This window comes from Octopus bimaculoides, chromosome Z, assembly GCF_046866305.1.
Source record: "Octopus bimaculoides isolate indiv1 chromosome Z, ASM4686630v1, whole genome shotgun sequence".
Taxonomy (NCBI): domain Eukaryota; kingdom Metazoa; phylum Mollusca; class Cephalopoda; order Octopoda; family Octopodidae; genus Octopus; species Octopus bimaculoides.
The window spans coordinates 29,208,535-29,236,440 of NC_142944.1; the positions used below are offsets into that span (position 1 = coordinate 29,208,535).

Consider the following 27,906-nt stretch of genomic DNA (forward strand, 5'->3'; position numbering starts at 1 on the left):
TTGAACCCATGCGTACAAGTGGAAGAAAAAGAAGAACACAGAGTTCCTACAAATAGACACCAAAAACAAAAAATATTAAGTTGAAAAAAAACCCTAAAAAGGGAGGAAGGGTGAATAAAGTAAAATAAAATTATTTGCTTCCCAAAGAAAAAATACTAAAAAGAGAGATGTATTGAAAATGGTACATTCCTTCCCACGTGACAAAGTGGTATGACGCAGCCACTATAAAGTCAGACAGTGAGTCATTGTAGTAGGTCAATAGTAGTAGAGTCATTGTGTGAGTTCTCAGTTGGAGCCAGTGCTAGTTTCGTGATATATACAAGTTCAAGTTATCATCAAGATAGACATTTCAACGTTGTCTTGCAGAGCTATCAGCAATAGCACAATATACAAGTCAAAGATGTGGAATACCACCACAAGATAATAGTGGAGACAAGAATATTATAGTGCCAGCAACAACACACAAGTGGGTGAGGATCCACATTATAACAACTCATTGATGTTCCCCTAACATGTAGAGTCCACTGGAGCACTCAGCAGTGAACCCATTCAGTGCATGCTGGAGATCACCTTTTGATTACCCTAGTAGCACCATGGCATCTGTGAATATCAGCCAAACAATCCTACACCCACTGATGATTGTAATTCTACTTCCTCAACTGGTACACATATCAATCCAGTTCATAAGAATTATGAAATGGAGAGGTGACAATACACCACTGCTGAAATCCAACATCCACCAAGAAGATTCTCCTGTATTTAGAACTCTCTCCCTTATCTCCCTTTTTAAAAATTAGGATTATCACTCTGGATTGCCATTGCTTTGGTGTCTTTCCAGAGGTCTGACATACATGAGCTAGCCAGAGAATTCTTTCTCTATTTAAGGCTTTTAACATCTCAGACTAAATTTCATCCTCTCCAGCAACTTTTCCACATTTGAGTGCTTTGACTTCAGTTTCTGTTTATGATTAGTCTTCACTCTATCTATTTATCTATGTGTGTGTGTGTGTGTAAACAGAGAGAGAGAGGAAAAGAGAATCAACAGATGAGATCCAGAGATGCTCAATATAGAAAACACCTAGTTATGCTGAAATGATTTGAACTTACACTCTAAAATCTTTACCAAGGACTAAGTCTGCCGAGTAAAGAGTGGCTATAAGAGGGATCCAGATGAGCAGATATGGCTTGATATATAAAATTGGGTTCAATATATAAAATATACGTACAGGTATGCATTTAAATAGAGAGAAAATTCTGAAAATATTCATGTATAAATATAGAGATATATATCAACAGAGCAAACATATACAGAGTACAAAGACACAAAAATTAAGCTATGACACATTGGTCAGCTGTTTCTGGAGGCTTAGAATTATGTTATAATGTTGATAGATGTAGTTCACAAAAGTCAAAGGCAAAGTGGCCAAGCGCCTTTCAAGCATTGGGCCTCACAGAGGCAAAGTGGCTGAGTTTATTTCAAGTGTTGGACCTCACAGAGGTTAAGTGGCTGAGTTTCTTTCGAGTATTGGGCCTCAGGGAGACACAGTGACTGAGTTCCTTTCAAGAGTTGGGCCTCACAGAGGCAATGACCGAGACCTTTGGCATTATGTCATGCTTGACAAGAAGACTTATTAAAGCAAAATTACAGTCATGGCAGATAGCGATGTCTCACAAATGGCACCCATGCAGGTGGCACATAAAAGCACCCATTACACTCTCAGAGTGGTTGATGTTAGGAAGGGCATCTAGCAATAGAAAACCATGCCAAATCAGACTGGAGTCTGGTGCAGACTTCCAGCTTACCAGCACTGGTCAAACCATCCAACCCATGCCAGCTTGGACAACAGACGTTAAATGATGATGATGATGGTGCAACCAGTGGTGAAAGCATATAAACATGAGGTAAATCTGGCCTCAATATTCAGGGTGGAGAGATAGATACCAGATTATACCAGGTTGTATTGTATATACATACATACATTAATATATAGATGCATGCATTCATACATAAGTACATGTGTGTGTGTTTGCATACACATTAACTACATGTTTGTGTGTCTTTACATTGATATCACTTGAGTGGTGATGATGTGTGTTTATGTTTCCTATACACAATATGTCAGTAGTTTCAACATGCAATGACCAGTGGAATAAAAGATATCTTACTTGAAAAGCAAGGATTGACAATAGGAGGGGCATCCAGCTGCAGAATACTGCCCTAATAAGTTTCATTTAACTGTGTTGAGTGAAAAAGTTAGGCATTAAAGGGATTAAATGTAGCATGCAGGAGAGGAGACTGTGTTGGTTTGGACATGTGATGCATATAAGTAAAGACAGCTGTATACAAAAATGCCTATCACCGAAAGTTGATGGTACCTGTGGAAAAGGGAGACCCAGGAAGATATGGCATAAAATGGTGAGGACTGATTTCAGAATGTTAGGGCTCATGGAGGAAATGACAATGGACTGAAATGTTTGGATTATGAGGTTCTAGAGAAGACCCACCACATCAGCAAAACTGAGTGCTAGAAGTGTTATGTCCCACCCACATGTAACAATAAACTTTTCACACACCCTACCCAAGAAACCAAACTACATCTCTCTTCAACTATATCTTTCTTTTCCTCACGTTTCCTCTTCATAAACTATGATTGTCTCCCACTCCCTTTCCTTGCTCTGCTCACTCTATTGCTGATTTCCCCCCCACCCCATCTTTATACCCAGGTTTTCGCCAGTCACTGCAATCCCCACACCCTACTCACACCTTCTTGGCAATACCTGACCATGTATATTATGATCCCCACACCTTGAGGGCATGCTCTGACTATTACCACAATTTATCTCTCTCTTCCTTACTCTACCATCACATCTATTTCTGTCCTATTTTTTGTACCCCTTTCTTTCACTCTCTTCCTCTCCCCTCTTTCTCCTCTCTCTCGTCAAATAACCATGTACCTCCTGTTTCTGCCTCTCTATTTCTCTGTCGCTCTCTAACCTTTCATCAGCTGACACAAGATCCCCTCCAAAGCCCCTTGTCTCAAAATTCCTTATCTTGCAAGTTACCTGGTGACCCTACCAGTGCTGGTGCCACACAAAAGCATCCAATCTACACTGTAAAGTGATTAGCATTTGAAAGGGCATCCAGTTGTAAAAATCATGCCAAAACTTACCTCGCCTGTGCTAGTGCCACATAAAAAGCACTTAGTCCACTCTGTGGAGTGGTTGGTGTTAGAGGAAGGGCATCTAGCCATAAAAACCCTATCAAAACAAACACAGTAGCCTGGGATAGTCTTCTACTTGGCCGGCTCCTGTCAACCATCTTACCCATGCATGCATGGGAGTTAGATGTTAAACAATGATGATGATGATGATAATGATGATATATATATATATACCAAATCCACTCAAGATTTTTTGTTGGTTCAAATCCACTCAAGACTTAGTGTGTGTGTTTGTGTATTATTTAGTATATGTGTATTTTATTGTATCCTTGGAACTAACTATATTATTAAGACTATAGGGTGTGGTTTGCTTTATATCATCTTAACAGACTAAGTAACTAGACAGAGACATTCACATCAACTCTGGTATTTGATATATAATTTATTTAGTACATGACTAATATACATACTAGGAATGCATAAAGGCTCACAAACAAAAAAATTTCTATTAACTTTATTGAAGATAAAGTAAACTTTTGTGAATTTCTTACTTGTTGATTTATTGTAGGATGAAGTACTTCAGTTAATTAGGAAAGTTGATGACAACTGGTTGGAAGGAAGAAGAGGAGACAAAATTGGAATTTTTCCCACTTCGTTTGTTGAGGTAATAACTACAAATAATATTCTCTCTTTCTCTCATTTTACACAGAATACATGGATCTGATAACACTGGTATTGTATGAGTAGCAAATAAAATGTGTTGTACATTATAATATGGCACCTTGAACTTTGTTAAAAAAGGAAAAATTGAATAAAATCCCATAGTGGATACTGCTCCCACATCTGCAACAGTTCCTCTAACACTTTTGTAAGCCACAGATATTGTAAGCCACACCCCAAAGATTAGTCTTTTATTTTTAGGGTCAGAAAATAATCCAGTTGGCAAGTGTCTAAAATGCTCAAGTAAAAACCATATCAGAATACTCCAACATCTATTGTTACACACAAGCATTCTAAACTTTATCCAAAACACTAAGACTTCTACTATGGACTCTACACCTCTAAACTAGCAAGTTACATAGAACCTTTACCTAAGCTGTGCACCAGTCTATCTCTTCCACTCATCACTCATATTGTATCTCACAGTTTAGACTCACTACTAACCGTTTCATTCAGTCTATCTCCTCACATACACACACACACACATACACACACACACACATAACCCTGAACTGTATCAATTCTCTCCTTATCTCTTTTTTAGTCTTTTCAGTCATTCAGTTTAGACATCAAAGACATCAATGTTGCCCATCTCAAAGGGCTTTTTTCTACTGGCTGAACCATTTAAAATGCTTACTCCTTCACACACATTATGAACAGGCACAGGCTGTGTGGCAAGAAGTTTGCTTCCCAACCACATGGTTTCAGGTTCAGTTCTATTACATAACACCTTGGAGAAATATCTCCTACTATAACCCACGTCGAACAAAGCCTTGTGAGTGGATTTGATTGATGAAAACTGAAAGATGCCTGTCATGTATGTTTGTATGTGTGTGTGTGTGTATTTGTATATATGTGTCTGTGTTGCTGTCTCCATGCCTTGTCTTTGTGTGATAGTTGTAAATGTGTGTCAGCAAGTGGTGTGCTTTGTTTTGAGTCTTCTATGAAGATATAATTGGTCATTGGAAAGTATTACCTTACTTGTAAACAGGAAGGGCACCTGGCAGTAGAAAATTCAGTGGTGATGATTATGTGTTCATGCATCATTATCATTTTACATCTGCTTTCCACGAGTCAGACACTCATAAATTTCATTTTGGGGATGGTTTCTACATCTGGATGCTCTTCCTAGCACCAGCCACTTCTTACATTCCGTACTCGTACATTTTATCATGATACCATCACTAGTGAAGTTGCCTTGCGCCCACTAAGGCTAAAAGATCCTCACTACTCAACAGTGTTTTTGTCCAGAGCAACATAATCACAAATGTGAATAGAAAAAAGAGTGAACCAGAGGGGCTGAAAGAAGCATGTATACAGTGGGGTGGGGAAAAGTGTAGTTGGAATGAGAGAGTGGTTGAGAAGGGAATAATAGAAGAAAGAGACAGTAATCTATATCATTTTCATCTTGCCTTACTCTTTTTCTTTTGACAGCTAAATGAGGCTGCAAAGCTTCTGGTTTCTTCAAGAACTAGGTAGGTACCCTACTTTTACTGGAAATTTTAAAATGATGTCACTTTCTTATATAAAAACTCAGGTAACTCCTATTTGTTGTTGTTTTTCCTTATGTCAGTCTTGATCCAGCAGACCTCTGTGTAATCAAGGATTCTGTACATTATTTTTAGTATGTCCTTCCTTAATTCTTGTTGTTGCTTAGCCCCAGGTCTAGGTTCAGCAGACCTATTCATAATCAAGCATGTTCTAACCTTGAACATTCCAGCTTTTGTTCAAACAATGTATTAAAAAGTACCTTATATTCAATGTTATGTGTCCTTAATTTCTGTTGTTGCTTGATCCTGATTTAGTGGACTTGTTATTATAGATATTCCAGCATGACCATCCCGTCTTTTTTACATTTTTCAAGTACAATGTATTTATTACTACATCATTTATTGAGTTTTTTCTAGTGACAATAAGATGTGATTTAACTGAGATTTGGTTGTTATTTCTTTCAAGTCGAATGAAAATGTAGAAGCTTTCTCATTTACTTGTATCTTAAGGAATACAATTAATCAGTTTTTTACACTATTAACCTCATCTTTAGTGATGAAAAGTAAAAAGGGCATCAAGTTGCAGAAACCTTGCCAAAGCAGACATTGGAGTCTGACACAGCCCTCTGGCTCATCAATTACTGCCAAACTGTCCAACCCTTGCCAGCATGGAAAAACGGGTGTTAAATGATGATGAGGAGGAGGATATCTACATTATATTTTGCTTGGTTTGATCTTCAATCATCATCAGGTCTTTTATTCTTGGATGTGTACATGGTATCAAATTAAATGATTACTACTCACTTTCAATTACTGACATATATGGATGCATAAGTGACAATCTTCTAATTATTTATTTTGTTTAAACCCAGTTCATCTTTTGGTCAAGCAAACCATTCCTGATCATCCCATTTTTTTAAGCATATTATACCCAGGCTACTTTATCTAATATATACTTTCCAAAATGGTATGGTAGGCTTTTGAGGTAGATTTGACTGCTGTTTCTTGCAGGTCAAGTGATTATGCAGAAGCTGGCTTGTAAGTTCATATTAATGACTGACAGAGTAGTTTATTCCATAGAGACTCAAAATTCTGAATTTAAAAAAAAAAGTTTATGTAAGGATTAATAGTTGCCCTGTTAAAATAATATCAGAAATTATAAATGCTCTTTCAACCAACTCAGACATGACTGACAGAATTGATTTGATTCGTGGGTTTATTATAGTTGCTTATACTGAATTGCAATAGAACATTTACTATGTTGGATATAAGAGTATATGATATTTATATGTGTCATAGCCTATCCTGCTATTCAGTAAGTAAGTAACCAATTACTTTGTTGTGTCTGAGGAGAGTCACACTGCCTTAACACCTTAATATGTAACATTCACCGGTTCAGTTTCCACTCTTTTATTTCTTATTTTTTCTTCCAACATACGAATTCACATAAGGAATCTTGCAAACCAAATACAAAAACCAAGTAACCAATTACTTATGTTGAATAAAAGGTGGGATGGTCATGGTTAGAACACCTCTGGTCATAGGCCTGCTGAAACTAGGCTAACCTGAAGCTAAGCAATAATAAGGATAATATGTCCACTGTATCTGAATATAAGATGGATGGGTCATAACTGGAACATCTTTGATCAGAGGTCTTCTAGATCAAGGTTGACCAGGGTTAAACAGCTGATACTAAAATAATGATGAACATCATAATAAATTAACATTGCAGTTTTTCTCCATCATTTAGAATTTGTTTTCTTTTTTTCTCCACTTTTACAACTCAGTCGCTCAGTGTCTACTTCCTCAGAAGGAAATTCAAGTACTGCTGGAAGCAGTAGGACAACATCTACGCCCTCACCTTCTGCTCGTCAAAGTTTACAATTCCAGAAGCTATGGTATCACTACCAACAACAGCGTGTAGCCCTTCCTCCACCATCGAGTACTTCTGCTGCAGCTGCTGCGACTTCAGCACCACCACTGCCACCAAATTCTTCACTTGCTGCAATGCAGAAGAGGCACTCGTTCACAGCTACATCACATACCCATTCTGCAGGTTCTTCACCTACAATCCAACAGCGAAGATCTCTAGAACTATCTCCAAGCTCTGGAGCCTTGCCGTTAAATTCTCCATTACATGTCACTTTGCCTCCACCTCCAGCCCCAGCAAGCTGTTCTTCCAGTATGAATCCTGCAAAACTTGTGCCCCATTTGGTAAATATGTTTTTTCTTTTAAATCCAATTAAAATCTCTTTCAAATCACACATGACTCTCTTAAAAATAAGGAAGGACATATTTAATAATGCAATCCAAATTAGTATATATATATATATATATATATATATATATATATATATATATATTGGAAAAGGATGCATGGCGTTCGCTCATATAATAATATAAATATATGCATATATCCATACATATATGTACATACCTACATATATATGTATATATACATGCATATATGGGTACAGGACATAAAAAAAACGTTAAACACAAGAAACGAAAACATAGAAAACGAACTTTTTTTCGAACAACAAAAAAAAACAGAGAAACAAGATATGCAACATAAAGAGTATACCCCTTCATCAGTTGTCCCTGTTTTATCTACTCCGCGTTTCGAAGGCAAGGACAATACGCAACTTCATTGAAACAGTTCTTCCTGCAAAGCAAATTAAATAAAATCTGGGATTTATATATATACTACTACATAAGAATATAAGTTTTGGGTTTATTCCCTGCTTCATCTACTTATCAGCCCTGAACACTTGTTCTTCATTCATTATATTCACCCCTTCCATTTCCTTCTCTCACTCTTCCACTCACTTTTGCAACTGCTACTCACCCATGCACCCGGCTCTTCTTCCTCCATCCACTTCTACTCACCTTTTACTTGAAGGTTCCACTTTATCACCATTATTTTATGTTTCTTGACCTATTCAGTATAACAGCTATAGTCTCCCTTAACCCTAGCATTTAAACTGGCCATATCCAACCCAAATATTCTGCCCATTTATGTTCAAACTGACCAGATCCAGCATCTTCCTTATCCTACAATGTTACTCTAAAAATAAATAATCACGCCATCAAAATTTCAAAGCTACAAGATAAGTCATGATTAATTCAAAATAATGTGAATGAGTAAGCATTACATTTGACAGAGTAATTTGAATGCTTTAAAATTGCAAGTGTGTGAGCCAGAAAGAGATTTTCTGTCTATTCATGTTACCTTTCTCAATGTTTCAATATTCTCAATGTATCTCATTAAACCACAACATATTAACTTTAAAATTACAACTACATAAACTAGTCATGAGGCTTCAATGTAGTCTTTTCTCATGTACAATAATAAAGCCAGATCTCCTTCAACTAACTCCTTACTCTTTAAAATAGAGATAACTCAGTCCTGTAATATGACATGCTTAATGGAATCAACTAAATTTTCATAAACAAATTGCTAAGATGAGGTTAATAGTTGGAAAAGGCATCTTATTACCAACAACTTTCCAAAGATAATGCATTGAACTTCTATATGTACAAACCATTCACAAATATTTTGTACCATCTCACATTTTCATCCAATTTCAGGACACTTATGGTAATAAGACTGGAGAAGAGGGAAAGCCAAGCAGTGCAGAGATCAATGCAGCCAGTCCACCACATTTTGGAAAGAATGTCATGTATGGAATATATAATTTTACTCTCAATATACCATCTCTATTTTGATATATTTACCTCTTTCTCTTTTCATGCTAATCATCTTATTCTCTTTTCTTCCTAATTACTTCTCTTTCATTTGCTAATTAGCTCTCTTTCTCTTTCTTTGTGATAATTATCTCTTTTTGACTCTCTATCTCTCTCATTGCTAATTAGTTCCACTCTCTTATTGCCTCTTCTTTTCTTTTTCTTGCTAATTATTGCTGTCTTTCTGTCTAGGCTTCCTTCTATTCTCCCCACCGCCATGAAACCTGCATACATAACATAGTCATTAACAAAGCAATTAAATCTTCAAAAGTTACTAAAAATGTTGGCCATCACATTTTCTGGTTCTCTACATTCTATAAGCTCAAGTACAACTCACAAAGGAATTCTTGATCCTGAATATGGAGTGATGTAGTAGTACTACACATACATTGTCTCTCTTATACACAATGTACTCACACACACACATATACACACATCTAAATTGCATCGCATAGGTTAATCTTCTGCTTCAACTGAACTTCCTGAAATTATATAACATCCTGTATCAATATATATAGTAATATTAAATATCATATTCATCAATGTTAACAATAGAAAGAGAGCAATAGGTACTGATAACACTTTATCCACTTATCATTTGCCAGGTGACCATGTTAATTATTCATAATTTGGTTTAGGAGGTTATTTCTTGTTGAAAACTTTGAACCTGTCTTGAGTTATTTGTAAAATAATCTATACTTCTTGAAATCTCTCTCCAATTACACCCAACTGTTTAAAAAAAAAACCAAGTAACATTGTACAATGTCATCCTTAAGAAATAAAATGGGTTAGTAACTGCTTTTGATCATAGGTGTGCTCTGTGTAATGAAAATTAAAAAAGTAAGAAGCAATTTATAAAACTACTGTCAATTTTATTCTGTGTTGGTTAGTAAAGCATGGTCTCCTTTTTATATGTAAACTGAGATGTGTGTGTGTAGCTGTTGCACCATCCAAATGTTACATCAGTAGTGAGACTTAAGGTTTAAGTTGTACTAATGAGTGTGCAGTACATGATTAGTTCTCTGAGATATATGTATGTATGCATGCATGCAGGCAGGCAGGCAGGTAGATACCATGAAGGTAGAGATAGAAATGGTAGAGTGAAGAGACAGTATAGATATATATGGGCTAACTGTTGTAATGTTTCTTTGTAAACTAGTGGCTTTCTTTTCAATACTGAGTAGTTACAGCAACACCACCCTTTAGCCTTTATCCCATTATGGATGTTATTTGAGTTCTGTAGAAGGCTGGTAAATGATTATAGTGCAGTATTTTCTGGACTGAAGAAACAGGCTTGATTTTGGTATGCACTTTTTATTTTGCTATGTTAATTATGTTAGATTTCCAGCAACTTTCAGTGTTTTGATAGTATGTTGTTCATAAGAGATGATAATGTACAGAACTGTGTGTTACATGTACCTGTATTAAATTCTTCTCTTGTCTCCTTGTCTCTTTCAGATATTCGGCTCTTTACAATTACAAGCCGCAGAAAGATGATGAAGTTGAGTTACATAAAGGTGATCAGTACACTGTTACCGAAAAATGCCAAGATGGCTGGTATAAAGGTTGTTGTTTGAAAACTGGAATCAGTGGAGTTTTCCCAGGGAACTATGTTCAAATTTCCAGGTATAGAGCATCTGATTGTTACTGTTATTTAGGTCCAGGCCAAACTCAATCAAGCACTCCTGTAATCAAAGACATTTCCTTTAATTATTCAGATATCATGTATCTAATTGTCTTTGTAAGGCAATATGGTGTGATTTGAAGAAGATTTGACTTCTATTTCTAACATACAAGTTCCTTTGCTGACTCTTATTTTTAGAGAGTGTAGTAGACTTAGTATGTATGTTATCTCATATATCTCGTGCATACTACAACTGTAGAATATATTATTCAATATGCTTCCTTACTTAAAGGAACCAGATATGATTTGAGGGAAGTTTAGCTGATGTTTTTTGCATGTCTTGTAGCAAAAAAATCCTTATTTGGTTCATTTTCGTTATTGTTGTAAATAGATGTAAAGATGTTGAAAACAGAAGAAAACCAACCTAAATATGTATATTTTTCAGTTTAGTTCTAGTGATGATTTTTGCCTTTTGCACCTGCCACTCACTAACTCTAGGCCCATAATATCAACAGCACTCCTTTGCTGTTGCTGTTGTTATTCATACAGTGGATTGGTAGAATCAGTTGAGTATCAGACATGCCTTGCAATATCTAGATACCACGAAGTTCAAACTCTGCTTGGGTCTTTGCTGTTCATCCTTCCAGCATCCATACAGTAATTCTGATTTCAAATTTTGCCATGGCCACCTTTGCTTTTTATTCTTCCAGGATCAGTAAATAAAGTACCGGCCAAATATTAGGGTTGATATAATTAAGTACTAATTTAGCTCCAGGCTGATCAAAGCCTTGAGAATTGATTCATTAGTCAGAAACTGAAACAAGTCTGTGTGTGTGTGCTCATGAGTGTGCTCCTTCAATGCACACAGTAGTTGTTAGCAAGAGTGACTATCATATATAGGCAGTGTCATTAATTCCCAATATTCTTTGAAAGCATGTTTGGCCATAGGGAAATATTACTTGGCATGAAAACAGATGAGGGTTGGTGAAAAGGGCATTAAGCCACAGAAAAGCAGCCTCAATGAATTCCATTTGACCCATGCAAACATGGAAAAGTGAATGTTAAAATAACTGCTGCTTCTACCACTGCTACCACCACCACCATTACTGTTACTACTACTTCTACTATTCATAAATTGAGATATACATTAAAAAGTAAGTTTCCTTGTTCTACACTAAAACAAGAAGAGGTACATATTGGAAAACCTTGCATAAAAATGTACAAATGGTCTGTGAAAATACCCAAATAATATTCACAAATCCTAGAATTGCTATTTCCAAGAATGTACTTACATCTAATACATAGAGGCAATTTGTTATATGAATTGCAAATGGGATGATGGATGTAACTATCATATTCATATTATTTTTAATTCCAGAATTAACATCATTTACAAACACTTGTTTCAACCCAAGTGGTCCTGGATCAAGCAACCTTATAATCATGATGTTTCAGCCATGACTTTCTCATCTTTTATTGAGACATAGCATATTGAGAACTAGATTATCCTGTGTATCCATCTATTTTATAAGACTATAGAATATAATTTGAAAGACATATAACTGGTATTTCTGGCCAACTAAGGGACCACTTAGAGATTCCTTGTTAGATCATATAGAACCTTACTATTGCTATTTCTATACCCATATTTATACTAATAGGTACTAATAGAATTGGCTATGTCTCATTTCAGTTGTAAGAACTAGAGGTGAGATAACAGATACATTTTCTAAGTGAAATATTTTATCTTCAATTCCAAAGTTTTCAATTGGAATAACATTTGTAGACTCTGCTACTGCTGTTTTCCTTCAATGTACTTATGGCTATCCTTAATAACAGTCTGCTGATGTCTTCACTGTTATGTTAGAAATCATTATTATTAAAGCAGCAAGCTGACAGAATCACAAGAACATTGAAGAAAGTGCCTTGTAATATTTGTTCCAATCTTTACACTCTGAGTTCAAATTCCACTGAAGTCCACTTAGCTTTTCATTCTTTCTGTGTTAATAAAACAAAGTTCAGTCAAGTATTGGGATCAGTGGTATTGACTAAAATGCTTCCCTTAAAACTGCTAGCTTTGTAACTAAACCAGAAAGAATTACTATTATTATTATCTTATTTAGCATAGCAACTCCACTTGGGAATGTAACAAGGTGTCAGCTGCCCACAACCAGTAGACTAAAGTAACAATTAGCATTCAGATTTCAAGAATTCTTTGGAGGATTTGTGCAGTCCTAAGCAACACTGATTTTTGTAGATATTCTATCTTTGCATTTACTTCTCTCTTCAAGCCAGTTTGTGAGCTTGTTCTCAAGGCTCCAACAATAAAAGGTATAACACTCACCTTCAATGACCACAGTCTTTTTTATCTTCCACTTCAAATCATCATATCTGACCTGCATCTCTTCTTTTCTTTCTGATACTGTGTCATCTCCAGGGGATTGAAATATATCTATGATTAAACAGGTTTTCCCCTTTTTATTCACAGCCACTATATCTGGCTTTCAATGTTCAATTTCGGGATCACATTGAATTATTACAACCCACAGTATCTTCTTGTTTACTCCTTCTGGGGGTTTACCCATACCACATCTTTGCTCTATTCAATCTATACTTGCCATGCAGCACCCGTATTCTTATGACATTATTCTGTCTTCTTTTGTATTCTTTTTGAGCCTGCTTCATGCACTTGCCACTTATTGCTGCATTATCAATCCTACATTCAGTGTAATTTGTCCTCAGTGCTTGTTCCTATACAATACAGATAAGTGCTTCTGTCTCTAGCTTCAAACCACTCTTCCTTAGTCAGTGCCACCTTCCATCAGCTTCTGAATTACTACTCATTTCTCTCACAAACTGCCCTTACATCTTTTTTCTATTCCATTTTCTTTCATCTTACTATTTTATTCTTTGTACTCATCTGTCTCCACACAAATAACTGACCTGACTATACTAGATATTCTCACCTGAACCAGCAATGGTTCTCTTGATATACCCACCCCCACCCCCAAATTATTTTCTTCTCAACATATACAACTTTCGCAGCTGGTTATTATTATAATTATAAGGGAAGTTGGCAGAATCATTAATGTGCTGGACAAAATACTTTGTGCTTAGCAGCATTTTGTCCGTCTGTATGTCCCGAGTTCAAATTCTGCTGAGGTTACCTTTGATTTCATCCTTTTAAGATCAATAAAATAAATACAAGTTGAGCACTGGGGTTGATGTAATCAACTAACACTTCCCCCAAAATTTTAGGTCCCTTGTATTTATAATAGAAAGGATTATTATTATCATCATCATTTTAATTATTCATACATAGCAGTTGATTATCAGAATTGTTAGAGACAGTTAGATTGCTTTGGGTTATTCACTCCTCCCCCCCTCCCCCTCTCTCTCTTCAAATCCCACCAAAATTAACTGTTTTTTATTATTTTAGGTTAGTGGATCAACAGTATTGTTAGGTCATCAGGCAAAATGCCTTGTTCTGAGTTCGTATCTTACCCTGGTGAACTTTGCTTTTCATCCTTTCAAGGATGACTAGGGTCATCAGAATCAACAAAACTTATCTTTTCAAAGTTATTGGCCTAAATAAGAAACCCCTTTCTCTTATTATTATTGTTGTGGTTGTTGTTATTATTAATGTGTGAGAGAGGAGTGCATGCCATCAAAGTGACACTGGGGTAAAATATACGAAGCCTATTATACCCATCATGACTACCCGTCTGATAAGGGTACACCAGGCACATGCATCACAACCATATGTGCGCGACATGGTGATCTCATATCAAAATAAACAGCACATGACCTTGCAGTGGGGCCCAGTTAAACTTTTCTTCAGGTCGAGTAACCCATCCCGCTCAAAAGGTCCCTGAATAAGAGTTGTTGAAGGATGCTGAGCAAAACACCCATATTTCCAAAGGTGAATTATCCAAACCTCAAAGAATTCCTCTCAACACATGGCTATGATGCTCCCCCACTACTCCTGCTCATGATCAGGGATGCATATATTGTCAGCCACCAAGGGACATGCTTAACTGGTTACGGTCAAACAACTTACAAGCAAATCTGTGGTGTTAAGCAGAATATTTGCTGTAGCACATCTTTTTATACCAAGACAAAACAATGTACATGATAACACTTCCAATCAATTAAGATCAGAAGCCACGAGAGCCACTGCCTGGTACTGCATCTGGGCATTTATTGTTGTTGTTATTATTATTATTATTATTATTATTATTGTTATAATCATCATCATCTCTCTTGTAGGTCTGCAAATTATTTTGGTGCAGCCCACTCTAGAACGAAGGATATGCCTTCTTCACCTTCATTGTCATCAGATATAAGTGACTCCCCTGGCTCAATGTTCTTCAGCTCACCACCACCTCCATGCAGTGGCAATGCTGACACACCACCACCAGCACCTCCACCAGCTACCGTTTTCCAGCCACACCTCCGCTCCAGTGGCTCACTCTCTACAAGTTGTACTTCTTCGGGGACAAGCAGTGGTACAGGACCACACCGTTCAGCTGTAACTAGCACTGCAGTCCTGCCAACACGATCACGTGCACTGCATTCAACATCATCATCAGCACCCTCCACTTCCTCATCTATACTGGCTGCTGCTTACAGCAGCAGTAACAACAACAATAACAATAATAACAATAATATTAATAATAATAATAGCACTGTTACTACTACCACCACCACAACTACCACAGGTACTGCCACTAGCAGCAGAATTGGTGCACCATCATCTTCATCCATAGTTATACCTTCAATGCAGATTGCAACAAACTCAACTCCCGAAAGTAGTTCTGCAAAAGTTCACCATTCACCCGCTGCAGCTGGTACACCAGCAAGTGCAAAGAATTCAGGTGCAAGCGTAGTCGCTGCCACACACCATGCTCAAAATGTTAATCCTCCTCGAAGGATTGTGGATTTCGCCTTCTCGCCGATGCAACATTCCATGTCAGCTACTGCTAATACCACAACCCCACCTAATGTTGTAGCTGGACTTACATCTAGTTCGTCATCGACACCTCACCACAGCTCAAAAGAAAAGGTAAGACTTTGAATCTGATGATAATCTTGACTTCCGATTTGTCTATATAAAAAACACCATATTTGAGTATTTTTAGTGCCAATGAGTGAGCCATGTACATAGATATATGTGTCATCATCATCCACTTTGCTTTGCTTGCATGAATCAGACAGAGTTTATTGAGGTAGATTTTCTACAGCTGGATACTCTTCCTGTTACCAATCCTCACCTTCCCCAAAACCAGACACATTTTCACAGAATATTGAAAATGAATGACATTCATTTACAACAATTACACAGTATCAAGACTAGGAGATACACACACACAATAGACTTCTTTCATTTTCCATCTTCCAAATCCACTAACAAGGTTTTTTTGGCCCAACTTTTCATCTTAGCATGGGTTAGTTGGATTACTACAGTTTAAGTTAGCACATAGTTGAAGGTGCTGTTCATCTAGATAGATTAAAGGACCACATCTCATTAGTGGATTTCATTTTTGGCTTTGTTTGTACATTTGGCTACTCATAAGGCCAACCATCTTACAGAGTGTGCTGAAAGTATTTTTCAAGGTACCATCACTAGGAAGTTGTCATGTCCTTGATAAAACTAAAGAGTCCTCTCAACTTTATACTTTGCAAAGGGTACTAGGTGTAGTTTTTCATGGCACAAGCACTACAGAGGTATGCACACCATGGTACACCCAAGGGAACCTTTTGATTCCATATCTGCTCACTCATCACTCCCTTTACTGAGTGAGAATTATAAAGGATAAAATAAAAGCAGGACTGACAGTGATAAGCTGATTAACAGGTTGAGTAATAAGAGTACTCTGCATTTTGAGAGATGTATAATAACCAAGATAATGTGTGCAAGAGTAATAACAGCAGCAACATGAGCCAAGGGATTAGAGTGATGACAGAATTAGTGTGCTGGACCTAATGGGGCCAGTGTGGTGTGGTCTTTTAAGAGACCACAAGAGTATCACCCTAATCCTCCCCTCCTGTATTGGTGAGGTTGGTAAAATATCAAGTATAACTTGTTGGATTAAAAAAATTTTTAAACATCAAGCGAGTCCTTGTGTGCGTGTGTGTGTGTGTGTGTGTGTAAGAAAAAGAGCAGATACTAACAGAAGAAGTATGCTATTAAAATGAAATTATCTTTTACATACTAAGTGAGAGAGTGTGGTAAAAATGAGAAAAGTAAAAAATGAAAGGGAGACACAAATAGAGAGAGTTTTTTCTGTTGCAGTCACAGATTTTAAAATTTCAAAATTAAGTGAAAATGTTCAAATCTGGGTACATTTTCATGTTGAATCTGAGTTTGTGATGCATTTACTCCAGAAAAATTTTAGAAAAATATTACAGAGGCTTAATGTTTGATCATTTTTACCTAATCCGAAAACAGGATTTGTGCTTAATAGCTGTCATAAAATGGAGGTAAACATTAGAAGACAAAATTTTAAACAAAATGAAAGCAATGCATGTGAGTTGATACATATACAGATAAAGAGTGTGACAGAGAAAGAGCGATAGATTGGTGGTAACAGACTGATAGTGGGAGAGTTGTTGATCTAAAAGTTTGGGGCACAGATTAAAAAAATTAAATTTGTTTTTCTTGAGGAAACACTGTTTCAGAGCCTTTCAGGGATAAACACACATATACAACCCATATACTCTCACACTTATATAGTATGTGTATAAATGTATATTTGATTACTGCAAGAGACGGAAAATAGAAGATACGAGAATGCTTTTTAATCACTACAATTGTTTCAACCGATCTAGCCTCGATCACTCACAGGTGAGATACTGAACAACTGGTTTAGGTGCAACCAGTGGTGTAGATGTGTCTCTTCAGGTGATTACAAGATGTATCTCGTTAAAATAATGACTGTTCTGTAAGATATCTTCCTGGTTTCATCATCATCATTTAACACCCGTTGTCCATGCTGGCATGGGTTAGACAGTTTGACTGGGCTGGCACACTGGAAGTGCATCAGGCTCCTGTCTGATTTGGCATGGTTTTCTACAGCTGGATGCCTTTCCTAATTCCAAACACTCGGAGAGTGTAATGGGTTTTTTTATGTGCCACCAGCATGGGTGCCATTTGCATTGACACCGGAGTATGTTTATGTGCCAATTTGTTTGACATCAGTATCTGTCAAAACAGTGATTTTACTTGGCTTGATGGGTCTTCTTTGCAAGTATGACATAATGCCAAAAGTCTTGGTCATTGCCTCTATGAAGCCCAAAACTCGAAAGGAACTCAGCCACTTTGCCTCCATGAGGCCCAACACTCAAAAGGAACTCAGCCACTTTGCCTCTGTGAGGCCTTACACTTGAAATGAACTCCCAGCAAATTAAAGGATACAGCTTCATTTTTATATAAGATCAATAATAAATAACATGCAAAAAGTAACAAATACACAATACAGTGAAAGAAGTATTAAAAAAATATATATACATTCTTTTATTCTTTGACATGTTTCATTTATTTGACTGTGGCCATGCTGGAGCACTACCTTAAGGGGTTTTAGTTGAAGAAATCAACCCTAGAACTTATTCTTTGTAAGCTTAGTACTTATTCTCTTGGCTCTTTTTCCAAACTGCTAAGTTACAGAGACATAAACACACCAGCATCAGTTGTCAAGCAATGGCAAGGGGACAAAAAAACACACACACACACACACACACACACACACACACACACACACACACACATATGACGGGCTTCTTTCAATTTCCATCTACCAAATCCACTCACAAGTCTTTGGTCAATCCAAGACTATAGTAGAAGACACTTGCCCAAGGTGCCACGCAGTGAAACTGAACCCAGAACCATGTGGCTGGGAAGCAAGTTTCTTACCGCACAGACTGGAACCTGGTGCAGCTTCCCAGTTTGCCAGTGGTTGGTGTTAAGAATGGCATCCAGCCATTGAAGCCAAGCCAAATCAAACCAGAACCTGATGCAGCTTTCCAGCTTTCCAGCTCTAGTCAAACTATCCAACCCATGCCAACATATGTCTTCCATGCTGATATTGGTTGGATGGTTTGACCAGAGACTGGCAAGCTGCCTCAGGTTCCAGTCTGATTTGGCTTGGTTTTTATGGCTGGGTGCTTTTAATATACCACTGGCACAAGTTTCCTTACATGGCAGTGGGACAAGTGCTTTTTACATTCCATTGGTGCAGGACACATGCAGGCTAATCCTCTTCACCAGAAGATGCAGCCTTTACACTTCAGCTGCGGAGTATGGGTCTTCTTGATTACAGCAAGGTCCCAGATATCTCAATCCTTTGTCATCTCATCCAAAACGTTTGGTGTTCTGAACTTTGTCCCATGTCTTCCTGGGTCTCCTTCTTTCACGAGTTCCATCCACCTTGAGAGATCGGCACTTCTTTATGGAGCTGTTAACATCTATCTGCATCATGTAGCCAAACCAGTGCTTCTAATTCCTCTTTTATGCCTAACTTCTCTCTCAATACACTAGCACTCTGTCTCACAGTGCACATCTAGCAGAGCATACTAGTCTCATTCCTCTCTAGCTTTCATTTCAGAAAGTCACTACATGAAGTCACTACAGATTCATTATAGCAGACTGAATGATACTGTTTATGATTTGTACTTTGATATGTTCAGGCAGGGGGTTTGCAGGTTGATTGGAGATAAGATAGAGTAGGTAAATAGAATTAGAGTAATAAATGAATAAATTAAATAAAGATGATAGCAGAATTTTAAACCCCTCACCAAAACATAAAAATACAAATTGTAAACAGTATCATTCAGTCTGCTATAATGAATCCATAAACACATGTAAAACATCCAAGTGTATATTTTTTTCCCTCTGAAGATACTATGCTCAGGTCATATAATTTAATATTTAATTAGATTCACTAAGTATTAATTGAAACAGCTATAAGGGGTGATGATTGATTTGTTGTTAATAATAAACAATTATTAACTTCCCAATCTCCATTTTCTTTTTCTCTTTGTATATGAATATAAACTATATGTTTTTATATACACCTATTATTTTAAGGAAATTAATTGCCCCAAAATATTAGGTATTGAACCAGTATTTCCTTGGATGAAACCATCCCTTCATGAGGTTAACACAACCTCTAATCAAATTTGAGATATATATATATATATATATATATATATATATATATGGTTTCAGACCAGTTTCACTGCCATGTAGCATTGCTGTTTGTACAGAAGTATCATTCATTCTGAGAGAGAAGCTTTTTGCTACCAACAGGTAAAAGTTCTCTGAACTTTCTCCACCCAACTCATATCGCAACAGCTACATTTACTGAGCCCCCTCCTCCACTGCTAATTAGGTCACCTAGATAACAGAAACTATCTACTTTTCCTGTGGAGCCTCTGGAGCATTTCAGAACATCAGTTATACTTCTCTGTTAACCTTCCTGTGTCTCTTACATGTCCATAGTTTGTGTTGAGCACATCATATGGAATTTCTATCTACACTTTGTCTACTTATAGAACAGGCCCATTTATCCAAAGGGATTAGTATTGTGTCTGTTTCCCTGCAATATACATGTGGAAATCTATAAATATTAGTAAACTTTATACAAAAATGTTAATAAGAGAAGATAGATTGAACATGCTTTATTACATGCCACTACAATTGTTTCAACACATCACTTCCAGCTCTTCACTGCTGAATGGTTCAGAAGGCCTTCTTTGCCATCTCTTACACTTCTTTCCAGGATGAACAGTCGATGTTAAGCTTGTTTCCTGGTAATTCAGCTCTACTGACATTTGGATTGACATCAATGGCTTCGTTTCTGAGCTTGTCATTGTGGGTCTCCCTCAGAAATGCTACTACCTCTTCTCTTGGGCTGGTCAGTTTCCATGATTTGATCTCACCCAACAGTATTCAGGTGAACCTGAAAGGGTTCTTGATAAACTATGCCCCTTTGGTCTCCTTTTCTTTCTTTTGCTTCTAAGCACTTTCTGCACTTCTAAGCCTGCTCAAACATTCTTGGAGCTGACTTGTTATGTCCTTGATGCCTTCCCTTTCTTCAGCAGGAGCTTTCTTATACTGCTTATTGAGGGTCTTGATTTCTTTCTTCAAATAGTGCATCTCTCATTCTCTTTTGCTATGCTTCTTTTTGATTGTCATGATAACTGATCTATCTTCTCTTCCAAAGCAGTCTTTTACCAATTTGAATGTGATAGTTACAAGAGCATTCACTTTTTGCCAGCATGCATTTTAATATTTTGTTGAGGTCTTGGTCTAGTTGTTGCCATTTTTTCACTTCATTCATTTTAGGCCATTTGATCCAGACTGTTGCTGAGTAGGATTGTCCCTCTGAGGTGGTATTGGGTGGGTTGCCCCTGTTGAGCACTTGAGGTGACACAGGTGATGAGAGACTTCCATTTCTTTGGGATGCTTTCTATCTGGAGTTCTCCTGCATCTCACCAGTTGCTACCACAAGTGGCTCTTCTTTTCTAGTCAGACCTGACTCAATGTATCTTGCACCCTTTTGTGTTCTTGGAGATATTTCCGCAGAAATATTTTACTCCCAGTACTTCCCCAGTTAATGATGTTTGGGGCAGTGTCTGTGTCCATAAATCATTCTTGGTTGTTTCCATTAAATCCATCCTGTTGAGGTTCTCATTCTCCCCTCTTCTTGGAAGACTCTGGGGGTGTCTTGTGCTCTCAGTTTCTATTGCCAATTTGGTGCCCTTTCACAAGGGTTATACATGAGGTTGCTATCCTCATAGACCCATGCCAGACTTCCCTGACAGTTACTGGTTACTAAAGTCAACTTTGCTTTTATCTTTTCAGAGTTAAAATAAAGTATTAGTTGACTGTTAGGGTCAATGGTAGCAACTAACTCCCTCTTCTCAAGATTACTGGCCTTGTACTTGTAGAAGAAACCATTATCATCATCATTATCATCGTTATTGTTGTTGAAGATTTTGCACAGTATCCAATATGATTGATGTTGTTGATTGAAGATATTGTGTCTACCGGGGGTTTGTACTGTCTGTCAAGTCACAACAAGGACCTCAAATAGGCAGTACTTTACACAGTATGCATGCAGTTCCAAGTAAAGCCAATTTTTGAAATACATCTAGATTGTTGGGGATTTCTAAAGTTTCCAGATGTTTCTTCAGGTTAAGTAGTATTGAACCTAATGTTCCGATGACAACAAGAACAACCTTTATGTTTGACTCTTGTAGCTGCCCCATCTTGGTGATCTTAATTTTCAAGTCTCCATATTTATCAATCTTTTCTCTTTCTTTCATGATAATATGTTGATCTCCTGGCACTGCTACGTTGATTATTAGGTACTCTTGTTTGTCCCTCCTAAAGGTTACTATATCTGGCCTTTGCTGCTTTAACACCTTGTCTATCTGTAAGTCAAAGTCCCAGAGGATTTTTGCCTTCCCCTTTTTATCCATTACCTTTTCCAGTGTTTGTCGGTTTCAAGCACCCGTTACCTTGTATCCATACTTCCAGCATAGTAGGTAGTGAAGGTTTTGGGCTACCTTGTCATGTTTGTGCTTATACTCTTCCTGTGCAAGACTTTTACAAGCACTATCAATGTGAATCACACTTTCAATCTTCTTCCCTACACATTCTGAGAGGTTTGTTACATTTGTGTGGTATACATCCCTTTTCACTGAGTTGATATTTAATGCCTAGGTCACCCTTGCTGAGCCATCTCCATGATACTTCCTAGTCTTTTAAGTCGTTAGTTTCATGGTGGAACTGGCTGTATAATTCCATGCGGAGTAGAGTTTCTTCTCTCATTGGCTATTCATGATTGGTATTCATTAGCACTCTTAAATCCATTGCTGGTAAATCCTTCTGCATTAACATCACTCTGTAGCAGGTCTTGTTGGCTGTTTACCAAATACTGTGCCATATGGCGTTAGGAAGGGCATCCAGCTGTAGAAACTCTGCCAAATTAGATTGGAGCCTGGTGTTGCCATCCGGTTTCACCAGTCCTCAGTCAAATCGTCCAACCCATGCTAGCATGGAAAGCGGACGTTAAACGATGATGATGATGATTTCTTCTTTCATTGTTGATGTACTCTTGTTCACTGATCAGGCCATTTCCACCTCTTTACTTCTTCATGTAGAGCCTGTGTATGTTCACCTTAGGGTGGAGAGCACCATGCATTGTCTTTTAGGTAGTGCAATTGAGTTGGTCAATCTCCACTCATGTCCATTTCAGAATGGGTGCACTATAGCAGACAGCCCATATGTTGATGGCAGATACAAGGTTCTGTGTGTTGAGTTTTGACTTCAAGAGAAGTTTGAGGCATTTCAGATATGCAGTGATCTTATCTTTCATTTCTTTGTGCAAGATATTGTCCAGCTCCAGGATCCCAAGGTACTTGTACCCATCATCATCCAGGTCTCCCACTCACTCTCCATTTGGCAACTCTATGCCCCTACAATCTGCTCTTTTTCCTCATTTCAAAGTGAGCACCGCAAACTTTGGGATACCAAATTCCATCCCCTTATCCTTGCTGGACATCTCAAGAAGCCTTTCCATTTCAGGATCTGTTTTGTGAACAGTTTTAAATTATCCATGAAGGGGTGGTTGAGACATTGCATAGAACTAAAGAAAGTAGGATCAAGGCTATAACAAATAAAGGTGAACAAGAATCTCCTTGGAAGATACCTCTTTTGATTGTTACCTCAGCTAAGTACTGGTTGTTACAGAAAAGATGTTTTCCAACTAGGCCTGCTGTTCTTAATCAGTGCACACACATTCTGAGTTATTCCACATATGTCAATTATTATTATTATTATTATTGTTTATGATAAAGGTGGAGAGCTGACAGAATTGTTAGTTGAACTTGGTCTGTGGATGCAGAGGACAGATGAAGACTTGAAAAGTATGAAACAAATATGCTCCAATGGATATGTAATGTCAGTGTACACATATGACAAAACAAATTGGGCATAAGAGGCATCAAATGTGGTGTGCAGTTGTGTATCATGATCTATTCCTGCAAAACTTGTTGCTTTGTTCTTAATGTTAGAAATCATTTTTATTATATCGTCATCTTTATTATTATTTAATACTGATTTGTTTCATTATCTATTTTATAGAAAGAAAAGAAGGAAAGAGACAAGCCTAGTTTAGTAAAAAGATTAACTCTGGGTAAAAACAAGAAGACAAAATCCACCTCCGATGCTGAAAACACGATATTTCAAGTTGCACCAGATACAAGTCATGCAAGGTAAATTAATTCTGATATATGTACATGTTCATAGCTTTTTTTTTTTTTTTGTATTTTGCTTCTTTGAGAAATCTATAGAGGAATTTGAGTTACTTGGTTTAATACCACCACCAAGTATATGAGTGCTTCAGCTTTGGCTAGGTTTCATACACTGCTTGGTTTAAACAGAAATTTCCTCTAGCCAAAAAGTGATTCTTTGCATATGCAGCTCCTCAACCTGCTTGGTCATCATCATCATCATTCAATATGCATCTTCCATGCTGGCATGGCTTGGATGGTTTGACAGGAGCTGTTAAGCCAGAGGACTGCATCAAATTCTACTACTTTGGCATGATTTCTATAGCTGGATACCCTTTCTAATGCCAAACACTTTATAGCATGGAGTGGGTGCTTTTATGTGGTACCAGCACTGGCGAGGTCTATTTTGGCATGAGGAAGAACACATTGGATAATGAAAGAAGTGAGACAGATAGAATGCTTTTGAATGTAGTTGTACTCTATTAGGGTTGACTTGGGACTACACAATAGTAGCAGCAACAAGAGTATCACCAGAACCTAGGATTGTTTTTGTAGAGTTGATTCTGTTGTAAACATTCAGATCAAACCCCTATTATCTCCACGTACACGTTTCATTGCAGGTGTTTAAGTTCATCATTGTCTTCATTCTCACCAATCTGAGAGTAGGGACCTATAAATGTTATTAGCCTTTGCCATTATTTCTTTATAGTACCCTTTCTTTTGTGACTAACTTATTTTTTAAAATATCTCTTTTTTTTATGTCTGGCTTCAGCTACCTTTTATTTTAACCATTTTTCAAGCATGCTTTTCCTGCACAATATCATTTTATGTTCTTGTCACTCAATCACATTTGTATACACATACAGACACATAGATACACTCACACACCCACACATTACACAGCATATTTATCTGTACACATTTACTATATGATCTTTCAGACACACAGGCACACAGAAACTTTAGCATAATCCTCAGGCAAACTTAGTGTGTCATGGTTGCCATTTCGCAGGTACATTTCATCTGTTATATTAGGGATAGTCGCTGAGATGTGGAAAATATCTAGCAAAGTTGAATATTTTACTCATATAGTCAGACTGGTAGTATATAGGAAGTAACAAAGTGTTGTAGTTTGGGTTTGTGCCAAAACAGACACTACCAATAAACTCTTCTATAACAGAAGTTCTCAGCTAAGAACAAACCACTACACCTAATATTTATGGAGCTAGAGAATGCTTTGACAGGGTTCCATGCCCTGTAATCTAGTGGTTGCTGAGAAAACTAGATAAAGATCAATAGCTGTCACCAAGGTGAGAATTAACAATGACCAGACTTATTCATCCAACCAAAGGACCATAGCTGACAGTGAAAGCTACAATGAATAGAAGATTGTGACTGATTGTTACTGTAGTTCAGTGGTTCTTGATTGGGATCCATATGACCCCTGAGGTCCATATAAGATGTGGAGGTGGGGATGCAAGCAGAATAGTAAATTTGGTATCCATGATAGTATTTTAAGAGTCCATGAAAAAATTTTCTTTTAAATGTATTTATTGCCACAAACAGTTCAATTTCTTTCTCTAACATTTTAAATAGTTCAAACTTCACAAATAAATATGTGATGAACAAAATAGGAATTTTGAAAGAAGTATCTATAAAACTAGTTTTTAATCATTGAATGGCTATGTGAGTCCACCGGAATAAAATAGTAATGAAAAGGGTCCATAGGTAAAAAAATAGTTGGAAACCACTGATGTAGTTGGGTGATGATAATGTTTGCTCTCTGCACACATGCTCAGAGGTCTGAATTCAGTGGCAAGATGGCAGACCAAAACAGATACTAAACTGTAATCTGTGATTGAACTATAATGATCTGATTATCCACTAAGTGGACTATTGTCTGAGACTAAACTGAATTGATCAGACACCTATTACTACAGACACTTGGTAAACTGGCTGATGAGCCCACAATGACCTTATACCTGCTACTAACAGGACAGTTAAGTGAACTGATTGATGACCCTATATTGATCTGTTACCTATTAATGACAGTTGAGAAGACTGATATGTTGATATGGTACCTATTGCTGATGATAGGTGTATTGAGGTTATCTAGAAGAAGAAAAGTTTTCTGTTCAGTAAGACAGATGCAAATGAACAATTTGAACTGACAGCCTGTGTGCATGTTTTGCATTGCTTTATCCATTCAGCCTTCTGATCCTTCCATTGATCAAATCAATTTTTTAAATTCTTTCTAGATATATATACAAAAAAAGTGCTTTGTTTTGCCTTAAATAACAAAAAAGAAAAAAAGCAATCATTGGAATATATTTTCTTGTTTTATATTTGTTTTGCAATGATTTAGTTTTTCAAAATTAAAAAATTATTATAAACAAAGAATTTAATATTTTATCTCTTTTGTTTCCCCTATTTTGTTTCTCTTGTTGTGACTTAACTCCAGATTTATGATTAATGATGTCCAGCATTCACCATGCTGTCTTTTATTTAGATATAGTGTATCTAGAACTACATTTTCATGTGTCCTTTTTTTAAAACAGTAGAGTTTCATTTAAGAAAGTTTAGACTGTTATTTCTACCTGATTGGACAAATATGTAAAACCCTTGTTTTGTTTTGTTTTTGTTTTTGTTTTTTTTTCTGGTTGTAATTTAATTTTGATAATTAAATGTTTCAATAACTTGTTCATTTAGTGAATATCTATTTCCATTTGTAGATACCGTTGCATTGCTCCTTATCCACCACAAGGAGAAATGGAACTAGAACTGAAAATTGGAGATATTGTAATGGTGTACAAAAAGTGGGAGAATGGATGGTACAAAGGAGCACATCACCGAACAGGAAAAAATGGTCTTTTCCCTGGCAGTTTTGTAACCAAATGTGATTAATTCCTCAATGAAACCACTTTCTTTCATTCACTCAATCACATTTGTATACACATACAGACACATAGATACACTCACACACCCACACATTACACAGCATATTTATCTGTACACATTTACTATATGATCTTTCAGACACACAGGCACACAGAAACTTTCAAGTAATTTGTATATCTATATTTATAAATGTTCTTTTGTGTGTGTGTGTGTATGCGCGTGTGCGTGTGTGTGAATATGCATGTACGTTTGACACTTGATGCTATAAAATTGATTCACAGATTACTCTATATGATCACAAAAGTTTGTCTTTTTATTGCTCGTTTGTATATATGTATACACACAAGTAAAACTCGTGAAAGTGTGCATTATAAGCAGAAATTTAATATAATAAAGGTAAATTTTAAACACCACCACCTCCATCACATCTACATCCAAATATACAGATACTTTCTTAAAAAACAAAGTGGCATGTAGTTAATTTTCTTCTTTCATTGGGTTTTTTAAACGATGGAATTTTTTTACTTGTGTTTGTGGTGTGTTTATGTTGATATTTGTGGGTTAACAGAAGAGAAAATTAAATTTTTCTCATCTAACAGAAAATAAATTTATCTCTCAAATGGATAAAATATGCTAATTATATTTATATATTTTTTTAAATGTTCATATTTGTATATTTGTTTTCACACATATACACACACATACATATGTTCACAAACACAAACAGAATTCTTAAACAATAAACATAACTAGGTGTTTTTTATATAATCTAAGTAAATGTTTAAAAAATTAAACATTTCATACATACATACATATATACATATACACACACACATATATAACTGTACACAGATACATACACACACAAATCCCTACATATTTCTACACACACATTGTGTGAATTTCTTAACATTGTATGAATTTTAAAATAGAAATAAAAAGCTAAAAGACAATAATATATATATAT

At 36.7% G+C, this 27,906-nt stretch overlaps 1 protein-coding gene across 6 annotated transcripts in view; it reads left to right on the forward strand.

Moving 5' to 3' along the window:
• LOC106880631 (E3 ubiquitin-protein ligase SH3RF3) overlaps positions 1-27,568 on the forward strand; it is a 95,356-nt gene extending 67,788 nt beyond the window's left edge. For 3 of the 6 annotated variants that reach the window (XM_014930666.3, XM_014930664.3, XM_014930665.3), the window contains exons 6-13: positions 3,730-3,825; positions 5,316-5,356; positions 7,159-7,585; positions 8,963-9,054; positions 10,577-10,744; positions 15,012-15,807; positions 23,893-24,023; positions 26,774-27,568. In XM_014930666.3, coding sequence (XP_014786152.1) covers positions 3,730-3,825; positions 5,316-5,356; positions 7,159-7,585; positions 8,963-9,054; positions 10,577-10,744; positions 15,012-15,807; positions 23,893-24,023; positions 26,774-26,945 — 1,923 coding nt within the window. In that variant the 3' untranslated portion in view covers positions 26,946-27,568. The remainder of the gene's footprint in view (positions 1-3,729; positions 3,826-5,315; positions 5,357-7,158; positions 7,586-8,962; positions 9,055-10,576; positions 10,745-15,011; positions 15,808-23,892; positions 24,024-26,773) is intronic. The other 3 variants (XM_089365021.1, XM_089365019.1, XM_089365020.1) reach the window with 1 other exon arrangement.
• Positions 27,569-27,906: the final 338 nt, after the last annotated feature.